At 38.7% G+C, this 14046-nt stretch overlaps 1 protein-coding gene across 1 annotated transcript in view; it reads left to right on the forward strand.

The window, feature by feature from the left end:
* Positions 1-717: 717 nt before the first annotated feature.
* LOC135210074 (uncharacterized) overlaps positions 718-14046 on the forward strand; it is a 30337-nt gene continuing 17008 nt past the window's right edge. The window contains exon 1 of the mRNA XM_064242872.1: positions 718-845. Within this exon, the coding sequence (XP_064098942.1) occupies positions 843-845 (3 nt within the window). The 5' untranslated portion in view covers positions 718-842. The remainder of the gene's footprint in view (positions 846-14046) is intronic.

Raw genomic sequence — 14046 nt, forward strand, 5'->3', positions numbered from 1 at the left:
ACAGGTCGGCCTTGATGAACCATTATTTTGAACCATGGTCACCACAACGGATCAAAATTCTACGAGCCACTAAATGGAATGAAACAGAAACATATTTGGTCAAAGTCTAAGCGCTGGGACCTACGAGGTGACCCAACGCTGAAAGAGAAACGTTAGATAGGTTTCAAAGTAAATAAATTCTTCTGTTAAAACAGGATACGTCTCGAGTATAAAAAAGCCCATTAAAACACTCTGGTATAAAGCTACGGACTATATTTCGGTGGACTGACTCCCACCCTTATCAAGTAGTGAATGACAGAGGAAGTTATATTGGCGAATGTAACTTCTGTCACTCTAATTTTAAAACAGACTGTTTTAATGGGCCTTTTATAATTGAAGTTTCAAAGATGTAACAGGAGAAAAACCTTGAAGTTGCACTATGAAACAATTGTTTGGAGAGGTGGAAAGCAAGACGGGAGATAGTTAATATGAATAGAGGTACAGTAAAAAGATTGAAAGGGGTGCAGCTAGGGATTTAGGGGACGCTGCTAGGGGCACGATCCATTGACTCGAGTGACAAGTATAGATTCATGTCAACATTCGTACACATGGCATCATTATTACGAACTTTACCAGAGCGACAATGGCGACCTCTAGATACACATCAAACAGGTGTTTCCCAAACCCCCACAACATCCCCTGGCCATGAATACCTTCGACATTGTTTTGGCTTTTGTCAGTCTTATGTCGAACGGTGTCGAGTGCAGGTGATCGCGACCAGAAGGAAACAGGGTCGACTGCAGAGAGCCGGGGAAAGGTCGATCATCGGAAAATTATCATGTTAGCCGCAGTTGAAGTCAGTTATGGTAATGTGTCTCATACTGAGGGAGTCTACGTTTCACGTGCTGTTCATATTGGTTGTGGGAAGTGTGATGTGAACAGTGACTCGTAAATAGTCGAACCTGTTCGTAGCGGTTCCTAAAACCCAACCCCTTCGTACTTATATTAATATGCACAGGTTATCTCGGGGCACACACAAACACACACACACAGAAATATATATGCATGTAATTAAAGAGAGAACATTACCTGTACACTGTCTTATCTGTTTTAGCGCCTGATTGATAAAATGGCCGAGACGTGGCGTTGGAAGAACAATAAATAGTCAGTGTAATACCCTTGCCTTTGCACCGAGCTTTTGTCAAGTACCTAAGGGTATTATTATGTACATTAATTGCTCAAAGATGCTATTAAATGTAAGTAAAAAACTAAGTACTAAAGGGGAAAATCATCCTATGCCCTAAGTCATACGCTACGAAAATAAGTAATGAGTACTGCCCGCTAATTTCAAAAATTTGCAATTACTGAGCTCTTACAGTCGACAATTACAATATACTTTTCTTTGCAGGGGCTGCCATAAATGACAATACACTGGAAGGCCACTTTTGAAAATTTTGTATAGTATAATTTATTTCTTGCGAATATTTTTTAATAGAAAACTATAGATATTTTTTATATCGGCTAACCTCAATTCTCCATTTTGACATTTCACTATTGTCAGAATTTTATTTTTACCTTCCATTTTTTGCTTATTCTACCATAGTGCAATTTATTGCAACAATCGAGCTAACTTCAATTCCTCATTTTGACATTTCATTATTGTAAGAATTTCATTATTTTTACCTTCCATTTTTTGCTTATTCTACCATAGTGCAATGTATTGAAACAATCGAGCTTTGAAATGACGCCATAGGATGTAACCTACCGTGACAACTAACGTTACACACAGCAAAAAATACTAGAACACTAAGCAAATATTTTCCATGAAGCTATAAAGGGCACCGCTGCCATAAATAGTATTGAATTACATCTCACTGGAAAAGCTATTTTTCTAGTCTAACACCCAGAATTTTTTTATATTTCCAGTGTTTACTTTAAAGTTGTTTTTATTTCAAGAGTAAAGGAAATGATTCTTTTTATATATATTTCCAATGTTTTACTTTAAACAACAGTTTTCTTTTCTTTTTTAAGAGTAAAGGATATAATATTTTTTATTGTTTCTGTTTATCTGGCTGGCTTTAATTCGGGTCATTTTAACCCTTTTATTTATCTTTTATGATCAGTAAAATAACTTATATGTATATGCAAAGTTATGGGATAAGATAATTGTACTTTATTTGGCAGGTTTATCTGCATTCTGTCTTACAGCATTTTCACGACCAACAGTCATGTCACTTGCTTAGATTAAAAACACCAGAGGTACGGAGCACTACCCAGTGGTACGCCAGTCATAATAGCAGAAGGCCCATTAAAAAAAAAAAAAAAAAAAAAAAAAAAACGCCAAGCTGCACTTAACGATAACGTTCGCAACAGCTGACGGTGTTACATCATTTTCACTCAACTGTAAAAATGCTTGAAAACAAATGGTATAAAAGTTGGTAAGCCCAAAAGAAGGTGTCCCAGACATTTCTAATAAATGAGGCAAGAAACGCATCTGTCTAGGCTCTGTTGAATATCTTGGCGAGGAGCTGTTTTCTACTTATTTTGCAATTTCAAAGTACCTTTCAGAAGTCATAAAATTAACGCTAGGAAGGAACTCTCCTCGTTAGGATTTCTTAACTTCACATGAATACAGAATTGATCGAGATCTACCACAGCCGTTCCTGAAATACAGGATTTCATTTTGGTCTGCTAAAGAGGAAATTGGAGTATTTCTGGTTAAGTTAAGTTAAGTATATCTTAGTTTAGCCCAGAACGCCACTGAGGGCTTGATTAACAGCTCTCCTACGGCTGGCCCGAAGGATTACATATTTTTACGTGGCTAGGGACCAATTGGTCACCAAGCAACGGGACCTACAACTTATTGTGGGATCCGAACCACATTATATCGAGAAATTTATTTCTATCACCAGAAATAAATTTCTCTGATTCCGCGTTGGCCGAGCCGAGAAGTATTTCTTGTAGTTTCCTAGTTCCTCACTGGACGAGTGGGTTCTGTATTCGGCTCTTAATCCGGTAGCCCGAGTTCGCTTCCCGCGGCCACAAGAGAGGACCCAGAGGAATTTATTTGGTGATCAGAAATTCATTTCTCGATATATTGTGATTCGGATCCCACAATATGCTGTAGGTCCCGTTGCCAGGTAACCAATTGGTTCCTAGCCACGTGAAAACAAAATCTAATCCTTCGATTCGGGCCAGCCTTAGGAGGGCTGTTAATCTGATCCTCCGGGCCAGTCCTATGAGAGCTGTTAATCAGCTCATGGTATGGTAAAACTAAGATATACATAACTTTTTTTTTCTTTGTGGCTTTTTAAAGCTATTATCATAATTTAGGCAATTCTGTGATATTTGGTTTACCATGAATTTCATCAACCTTTTGGTAGTGCATCCACAAGTGATAAAGTCACTGTGTTGAATCCCCCCCCCCCCACCTCTCCCATCCTGTGAGAGGCGTAGCATCAGTAGAAGGCACATATACAGGACCCGACCCCCTAAAAAGGGTAAAATAAAGACCATTATACGGCCTACACGCAGTGCTCCCACTCTCGTAATTACTGGTCACCTAAAACGTCCATAATTATCAGATGATTAATTCGGTATCGACAGCACCGTGGTAATGACGATGGTCCGTTATTCTGATGTTATCATTACGCATGTTTGCACGGCAACCGCTGAGTTGCCAGTTAGGTGATTCGGTAGGTTGCCAACTAGGTGGTTTCGATTTTACGAATATCATTTTAGGGGAGGTTCCTTATCTCAGCGTTTTTATAGTTAACATGAGAACGAATATTACAAACATCGTAATGGAATATTTATGGTTACAATGGGTCAATAGGGACTTGAAACTGAGCGGTATAAAATATCAAACTGGTGACCTTTCACATATGCTAAAACCCTACTAGCTTAGTCTTGTCATTTATCGAACGGCTATTAAAAGCATTGCCCATAAACGGATCAACTTCTAAATAAAGAGGAAAAGACTAAAAGAACCTTTTGGCAGAATGGGACGCCTAGCAACGAATGGAGTTTCTTTCATATAGAAATTTCTGGTCGAAAGAAGAGAAATTAATCACACAAAACAAATAGCCATTGCAGTACGCTCTTTTAATAGTTCTAGGAAGGCCTTGTGGTGGACGGTTTCTCTCCATAAACAATTTCCCCGAACAATATGTGTTGGCTTTTACAGGCGTCGTTTCTCGTTTGTCAGCGCGAAAGAAAACCGGAAGTAAACAGAAAACGAGAAGTAAATAGAAAACGAGAAGTAAATAGAAAAGGGAATCACAGACTAGATATATTAAATATAAATAATATATGTCAGTAATTTCCTTGACTTTATGAAGAGGAGGGTTAATTGGACGATAAAATATCTTGGGTTTATTCCCCGAAATGTCAACCATCCTAAAAAAAACTGAGCAATGAATAAAACACTGGATTTCCCCATTCCAAAATTGAATGGGAAATAAAGCCCTGGATTTCCCCATTCGAAAATTGGATGGGAAATAAAGCACTGAATTTCAATTCCAAAGTTGGATGGGAAACAAAGCACTGAATTTCAATTCCAAAATTGGATGGTAAAGGAATTAGGAGCTTTGCCCATTCCAAAATTGGACGAGAAATAAAATAGCACTGGATTCCAAAATTGGATGAGAAAGGAATTAGCTTTTTGGCTTTTCCATTGACCTTTCCTACCCACGCCCCCAACCCCTCCTGCCCCAAACAGCAACAAAAACAAAGTATTTTGTTGGCTTATTCCCTGAGTAAGCGAAAATATGAAATATCAGTAGAAATACACAAGACGACATAAGGTAACATTTCAGAAGGATCTGCGTGGAGACAATGGTGTGACCGAAACAAGAATGAGAGAATAAAAATAAAAATGGAAACTGTTAATGAATAAACAAATTCATTGTTAAAACACGAGACGGTAGAGAGGACGATCAGAGTGAAGGCGACCTCCATCTCTCCACCCAAAAGAACGCATCCATCAAAGACACAAGGAAATTTAACGAAGTGAACGACACCGCTCTCAGAGCAGCGCCATCTCGTTACGGAAAAGCGAACTGCATCGTCAGGAGGCTTACAAGGATAAAAGGGAATGGCGGGAAGAAGTGATGAATGATGATCAAGAAATAAGGAGGAGTAAGAGGCGGGGGGGGGGGGGGGAGGGGGGGAGGGGGATGAACGAGAAGACGAGGGGAATGGGGGAGGGGAGCGGCTTCACTTTCACTTTGTTTGGTTTTATGTAGCTACAGCACCCCCACAGGAACGATTCCCTGTCTGCCGGGCCCTTGTACGCTTTCAAAATAAGGTGTTTCGAGTTGAGTTAAAGATACAGGAATTTTAGGATAGGATATTTGTGATTTATCAACTAAAATGAAAATGTAAAAAATAAATAATGTGCATGTTAAACAGTGCAGAAAAATTATTTCTAATAAAACAGAGTATTTATTTTAATTTTCGTTGGTGAAACAAGGCTCTATTTGACCATAGATTTAAGCACGCTTTAACTTACGTTCAAAGTTGGGATGTAGCCTAATCTTGCAAGCGTCCCGAGCAAGCTAGAGGTCGGGTCACGCGTTGTATAATCGTCTCTTGGCGTTTTCTCTTCAGTGTCATAGCTCCTGCAGAATAGGAGAGTCTTTAGTTTTTTCTTTTTTTAATTTGCTTTCTTCTTGTATGATCCTCCTCACTTCAGGCAGTAGGAAGAAGTGAGAAGAGAGGAGTTCCTCACTTCAGGCGGTAGGAAAAAGTGAGGGGAAGTCATTTTTCTTCTTGGGAGGTAAACGTTAAGGAGATGGGAGCGTGAATGGCCGCCAAGGATCAATTCGGGGTAATGGAATTTTACGAGGACTTTTGGCGTTCATCGAGAAGGATGGCGGGAGTGCCTCCTCCTACTACTACACTGGCGGGCTGACTGACAGTCAGTATTATGGTGCGAATGCATTTCCTGCTTGTGTATGTGTGTGTATGTGCTTGTATGGATGCAGATACGTGAAGGGCGTTGGTGTCATCATGCTGATACGTGAAGGTTTGTCATGATGGTCACATAAATTGGTTTGTGAATATTAAGACAAATGCTACTGCTTTATGTAAGTGTATATATGTGCATGCATAGTTTTTATGTACACATGTATGTTTAAATGTGTACATTGCATTAGCAAGTAGCCTGAAGCCCCTAGTTCCTGCCTAGCCTGATGGGAACAAGATCAAGTTTTTGGAAGAAAAGGGGGTTGATGTTCAGCGCCAGAGTAGCTACGTGAAAAACGAAACACTTAAACTATATCAAACGACTACTATAGTAGATTCACATCAACCGTGCATCCGATATCTAGGCCAGTCCCTTACGGCACTCCTGATTGGCTGTTGATAAGCCAGTCACAGCGCTGGAAGCTCAGTATCCAGAGCGAGTTCACATAGGCAGGATGTATATTCAACCTGTCCAGAGGGATACTTTTGAAAGATGTATCCCCCAGGAAAAGTGGAACATATATCCTTCCTATGTGAACTCTCTCAAGAGACTGAGATTGGCTTATCAACAGCCAATCAGGAGTGTTGAAAGGGACTGGCCAAGACGTCAGATTTAGTAGACTGAGGTTAGCCCTTGGATCACTGGTCTAGTCAGGTACTAACTTCAGTCCAGTCTGAAGACCAATTTTCACTTACTTGGGGAGTAAGCCTACAAACTATTTTGTTGTTGTTGTTGCTGTTGCTGTTCTTGTTGGGGGTGTGGGAAAGGTCTATTGAAGAGCCTAAAAAGTTCTGAAAAGGATGTTTTGCGAATGAGGTAAAGATACAGGAATCTTAGGATAGGATATTTATGATATATTTATTAGAATGAAAATGTAAATTATAAATAATGCACACGTTAAACAGTACAGAAAAATTATTTCTATTAAAATATAACATATTTACTTTAATTTTCGTTAGTGAAACAACGCACTATTTGACCATAGATTTTAGCACGTTTTAATTTACGTTAGGTTAGGAATATATTGTTTACAACTTATGTGCAAGGGGAATATCTTGCACACGTTCCGACTAAGCTGGAGGTCGGATCACGCCTCGTTACAAAAGGCTTCTTCATTTTTATCCGTTTTGGATTAGATTCTAAGGCTTTCAATGAGAGACGTTATATAAGGTTACTGTGGACGTTGAAATGATCTGCTATAATTACATGAACAGGCGAGAGAGAGACAGACAGATAGAGACAGAGAGAGAGATTCCAAAACTAGGCTAATTCCCACCCTCCCTCGAGGGAGAAACATCACCAGGAACACCACCACCAAGGTCTAGACACCATGGCCACTACTACCACCACCTCGTGTGCATGGGAAGTCTCTCTCTTCCCTCATTCCCTCTTATTGAATTCCCTTATATCTCCTTTACGGCGTCTCTGACCCAGTTTTCCCGCCCTTTCCCGCGATCCTTGTTTATCGACGCAGGAAAACGGCAACCAAATTCCCCCTTCCCCCTTTTTCTTTGTCTCATTAACTTAATTACTTGTGTATTGTTCGTACCGGAAGGCGAAGTTTGGCTGGTGGGGATGGGGGATGGGTGGGAAGGGGAAGGGTTTAATAAATGTAGTTCATTAGGAATGATTAACTCAAAGGGGGCGGACATATGTCGCAAGCATCACCAGGCATTCTTGTACTTAATTGAGGACAGTCGGATTATTGGAATTTCCAATCCATGGAACCTCTGCGCGATGCGTCTGTTGTAGTTAACCTTGGAAAGCAAATGTTGCTCATGATTTACGTTGTCATAAAACACATTCTTTACATTATAAACATTTATTATTTATAGCCCTAGTTTATCTCCTTTGGTCCAAGTCCTGTTTCATCATACAGATAGCAAGGCCACGCATTTATTTTACGTGCATGCGTCCAATTCTTGACGGCTGGAATTAAAATGTTCTTTGTTTAGTTGAATATTACATGTGATAGAGAGCAAAATAAGTCTTCACTTTACATTCTGTAGCTTTCCAGGATTTCGCTCGACATTTCTGTAACTGAAAGGGTAATAACTGGTAAATAAGAAATAAATACAAAACCCAGACTATATTAACTTAATAAAAATAATAATGATAATAAAATAAGAGCTTCTCCTTGTGTATTTAATCTACATATATATGAAATAAGAGATATAAATTTAAAATCCTCTCAAGAGAGAATGTAACTAGAGGGGTCACTAGACTAAAATTAAAAAAAAAATAGATTCTTCGTCCGGTTTCATTGCCACGGACTTCGATGAAAAAACAGCGCTCATAAACCTTCTGGGTCTAAGGTGTATTCCGAACATTTCGATCTTTTATGGACGAGATAAAATATCTTATTTTGCCCTCAATAATAATAATAATAATAATAATAATTGAAAAAGAAACCCACAAATTCAATTTGTAACTTGTTTACTTCTAAGTATTTACATTTAGTTTTACTCCACACTCGAGTACTTTCAGGCCCTTCTGTGGCCCATTCTCAAGAGATGTTGGGATGTTAGCCTGGGTCAAGGCCCAGCAGTCTCTGGAACTTCTTCTCGTTGTGCTGTCATTTATGCGATGGCTGTTCTGGTTTTCTTGAGAGTTGCCAATCCCCTCTTGTCGCTCTGATATCCTGAGCTGATGGTCAATGGGATTCACACTTGTGGTAAGGGTGTGGTCACCGTAAGTCTGTTGGCAGGAAACCTAATCTCCAGGTCAGCAGGGTCAATCTTAGCTTCTTTTAATATCAAAGCTCGGCTTATGGGATCTTCTGAGGTAAAACCCTTGTTTCCTTCAATTACTTTCATCTCTCTGATAAGTGCACCTTCTACTACCCTCCTGTGACTAATTTTGTTGCTTTTGTATATAAGCCTACTGTTTTTGAAATCCATCCTATGGTCATTTTCCCAACAATGTCTAGCTATAGCACTCCCCTGAGAGTTAAGCTGTACTGCCCTTCTATGTTCTTGGACTCTAGTCCTTATTCCCCTACCTGATTCCCCCACATATCTGTCTCCACAATTATTGCAATTGATTATGTATACCCCCGCTACATCATCTGTATTACTGTCTTCTCCTTCCAATTTATTTTTACATACTTTTGTTTTTTAAGGTATTATCAAAGGTATATACAAATTTATATTGACTTTCTTTCATTTTTGACGTGATTTGTTTCATTTTAGGCATAAAAGGGAGGGCAACTATTTTCTTGTTTTCTTTATTCCATGTACTCTCTACATTCGCTCTGTAAATATTTTTCTAGCTTTGGTGAGTGCCCTTTTTCTGAACCATTCCGGGTATGCTAATGCATCGAAGCTTTTATCGATGTATTTATTTCTTGCTCTATCTTGCAAGGGTCACACGTTCTCATTGCCCTAAGAAATAAACCTGTTAGAACCCCTATTTTTATATCAATGACTATGAAAAGAGAGAATGAATATAGAGTTTGTATGTGTGGGCTTTCATATGTGCTGAAGTTCATATCCTGTTTCTTTTCTTTCTATGAGTATGTCTAAAAAGGGCAGTTTATTATTGTTACTTTTCTCTAAAGTGACTGGATATTGTTATCAAACTTATTGAGCTCATCTAGAAAAGTTTCTATTTTTATTTCCATCCCCTTGCAGAATAGCAAAAATATCATCCACGTATCTCCACCATCCTTGCAGTTTTAAGTTAGGGACATTCACATTAGGAACTAGATTAGTTTCGAAATATTCCATATAGATGTTAGCGAGTATAGGTGATAATGAGGACCCCATAGCTACTCCATATTTCTGTTTGTAAACATGTCCCTCAAACGTGAAATAAGTATCACTGACACACAAGATCAACTCAAGGAAGACGCCTATTTCGATGTTTGGATTGAAAATACCCTCAATTATGTTTAGTCTGTAGGAATTCTAATACTTTATCTAAGGGACATTGGTGAATAATGCTACTACATCAAACTAACCATGTGTCCCTTTATATTCTTTTTCTTAACTTTGTCTATGAAATCTACTGAATGTTTAATATGGGATTCTGAAAATATACCTAAGTATATTCCTAGTTCTCCAGCTAACCCACACAGCTAAGTTTTTGTTAGGAGATTTCCTACTAGAAACAATAGGGCGTAGAGGGCGAGCCCTCCTTGTGTATTTTGGGTGGGGCTGCCATATATATATATATAAATTACCTGAGCTTGCATATATATGGCAGCCCCAAAATACACAAGGAGGGCTGCCCTCTACGCCCTATTGTTTCTAGTAGGGAAATCTCCTAACAAAAACTTAGCTGTGTGGTTAGCTGGAGAACTAGGAATATACTTAGGTATATTTTTCAGAATCCCATATTAAACATTCAGTAGATTTCATAGACAAAGTTAAGAAAAGAATATAAAGGGACACATGGTTAGTTTTGATGTAGTAGCATTATTCACCAATGTCCCCTTAGATAAACGTATTAGAATTCCTACAGACTAAACATAATGAGGGTATTTTCAATCCAAACATCGAAATAGGCGTCTTCCTTGAGTTGATCAAATTGTGTGTCAGTGATACTTATTTCACGTTTGAGGGACATGTTTACAAACAGAAAGATGGAGTAGCTATGGGGTCCTCATTATCACCTATACTCGCTAACATCTATATGGAATATTTCGAAACTAATCTAGTTCCTAATGTGAATGTCCCTAACTTAAAACTGCAAGGATGGTGGAGATACGTGGATGATATTTTTGCTATCTGCAAGGGGATGGAAATAAAATAGAAACTTTTCTAGATGAGCTCAATAAGTTTGATAACAATATCCAGTTCACTTTAGAGAAAAGTAACAATAATAAACTGCCCTTTTTAGACATACTCATAGAAAGAAAGAAACAGGATATGAATTCAGCACATATAGAAGCCCACACATACAAACTCATATATTCATTTCTTCTCTTTTCATAGTCATGATATAAAAATAGGGGTTCTAACAGGTTTATTTCTTAGGGCAATGAGAACGTGTGACCCTTGCAAGATAGAGCAAGAAATAAATTACATCGATAAAAGCTTCGATGCATTAGCATACCCGGAATGGTTCAGAAACAAAAGGGCACTCACCAAAGCTAGAAAAATATTTTAGCAGAGCGAATGTAGAGAGTACATGGAATAAAGAAAACACAAGAAAATAGTTGCCCTCCCTTTTATGCCTAAAATGAAACAAATCACGTCAAAAATGAAAGAAAGTCAATATAAATTTGTATATACCTTTGATAATACCTTAAAAAAACAAAGTATGTAAAAATAAATTGGAAGGAGAAGACAGTAATACAGATGATGTAGCGGGGGTATACATAATCAATTGCAATAATTGTGGAGACAGATATGTGGGGGAATCAGGTAGGGGAATAAGGACTAGAGTCCAAGAACATAGAAGGGCAGTACAGCTTAACTCTCAGGGGAGTGCTATAGCTAGACATTGTTGGGAAAATTGACCATAGGATGGATTTCAAAAACAGTAGCTTATATACAAAAGCAACAAAATTAGTCACAGGAGGGTAGTAGAAGGTGCGCTTATCAGAGAGATCAAAGTAATTGAAGGAAACAAAGGTTTTACCTCAGAAGATCATAAGCCGAGCTTTGATATTAAAAGAAGCTAAGATTGACCCTGCTGACCTGGTAGATTAGGTTTCCTGCCCAACAGACTTACGGTGACCACACCCTTACCACAAGTGTGAATCCCATTGACCATCAGCTCAGGATATCAGAGCGACAAGAGGGGATTGGCATCTCAAGAAACCAGAAACAGCCATCGCATAAATGACAGCACAACGAGAAGAAGTTCCAGAAGACTGCTGGGCCTTGACCCAGGCTAACATCCCAACATCTCTTGAGAATGGGCCACAGAAGGGCCTGAAAGTACTCGAGTGTGGAGTAAAACTAAATGTAAATACTTAGAAGTAAACAAGTTACAAATTGAATTTGTGGGTTTCTTTTTCAATCTTCAGAAGAAAACTGAAAGAAGTTTTTGTTTGTTTAATAATAATAATAATAATAATAATAATAATAATAATAATATAATAATAATAACAGACGAGAAGGCCAAAACCAGATCTAACTTTCGGTGGTCTCGGTATGTAATGCTGTATGCAAGGTCTCTATAGACCTCGGCTGTATGAGCCGCGGCCCATGAAGCTTTAACCACGGCCCGGTGGTAGCCTGTCTTATATCGCTGCCAGACGCACGATTATGGCTAACTTTAGCCTTAAATAAAATAAAAACTTCTGAGACTAGAAGGGCTGCAATTTGGTGTATTTGATGATTGGAGGCTGGATGATCAACACACCAATTTGCAGCCCTCCAGCTTCAGTAGTTTTTGAGATCAGAGGGCGGACAGAGACAAGTTCGGGCGGACAGACAAAGCCGGCACGATAATTGTCTTTTCAGAACACCAAAGACGAAGCTCATGCACGGAGAGCAGTGCAAAGGATTCGTTCCTCCAATACCGCGCCAGAAACCTTACATTCGCGCCTTCAATGCGGAAACTGATATTTCTGGCGGGAAACTGGGATGAATGTCGCTGAGTCTGCCGAAGGGGAGAAGGTGGTTCGTCTTTTATTACTCCTGAAGGAGGAGGAGGAGGACGAGGAGGAGGCGGAGGAGTAGGAGTAGGAGTAGGAGTAGGAGGAGGAGGAGGAGGAGGATGTGGAGAGAGAGGTTGAGAGGGGGTGGGGGTTGCGCACAGGACGAGACACCAGGCAAATGAAGGGTGTATTGAGGTCACGTGATATTCAATTCCTTCGGCACAATTTGTTTGTTTGTTTGTTCGTTTATCAGGAGGGCGGGGGCGAAACAAAGGCGAAAAGCGAGGGAAAAAGGTTTTTGGGAAAATAAGTAGGAAACATAAGTAGGTGCTCAGAAATAATAATAATACAAATTTTATTAGCAAAAAGAAAAGAAGTACGAATTTTTGGAATCAAAAGGGAAAAACAAATAGATAAATAAAAAATAAAATAAAATAAAATACATACGAAGTTTAGGACTAGAAGCAAACAGACGAAATCTCGTGTTAATTTCGAAAAAATTTAAAAAATAAATGATTACATACGTATCAACCCGGGCTAATTTCTCGATTACCTTTAAGTTTGAAATGTGCGAAATAGGTAATGGAAGTCAGGTTAATAATTAGAACAAGTTTTTCCAAATGAAACTCAGGTTAATACTAAAAACAGGTTTTTCTAATGAATGTCAGGTTACTATTTGGAACAGGTTTTTCAAATGAAAAAAAGTTTCAAGGCTGAAAGTTCAGAATACTTAAAACAGGTTTTTCAAAGGAAAGTGAGGTTTAATATTTGGGACAGGTTTTAAAATGAAAATTAGAATGAATACTTAGAACAGGTTTTTCAAATGAAAGTCAGGTTAATACTTAAAACAGGTTTTTCAAAGGAAAGTGAGGTTAATGCTTAAACCAAGTCTTTCAAATGAGTCAGGTTAATATCGAGACAAACTAAAGTTTTTTCCTGGTCTTCTATCTTGAGGAGTACGACAGATGGAGAGAGAGAGAGAGAGAGAGAGAGAGAGAATTCTAGAAGCCTCGCCTTTCCCATAAACCATCAACGGATAAGATTACTAATGAAAAAATTAGAAATATATTCAGGACAAGTTAACCCATAAGCTCACAATGCTCGTAAAAGCTTAATATTATTATCAAAAAGCCTCGCCTTTCCCATAAATCAGCAACGGATAAGAATGCCAATGAAAAAAAAAACTGAAATATATTCAGAACAAGTTAACCCATACGCTCACAGTGCTCGTAAAAACGAATTATTATAATTCTCATCATAAATTAAGAATTGGGGGCCAATGTCTTTACCAGATGCACCGTATTCGTTTCTCACCCGGTGGAAGTCTGGGAGGTCCTCAAGGAACGAAGGTCTCGCAATCTTTGTCTGCAATTCGATGCTTGGATGGTGTCCCTTATCTCAGCTTTCAAGCTTGGGACACCATTTTCATTCTCTTCCTCGCGTAAATGCCACCCCCGCCCTTCCCACCCCTCTCTCCTCAATTTTAAGCTCGCTTAAGAAAGGCACTAGGTCAGATATATATATATATTATATATAAATATATATA

This window comes from Macrobrachium nipponense, chromosome 39 (assembly GCF_015104395.2).
Source record: "Macrobrachium nipponense isolate FS-2020 chromosome 39, ASM1510439v2, whole genome shotgun sequence".
Classification (NCBI taxonomy): domain Eukaryota; kingdom Metazoa; phylum Arthropoda; class Malacostraca; order Decapoda; family Palaemonidae; genus Macrobrachium; species Macrobrachium nipponense.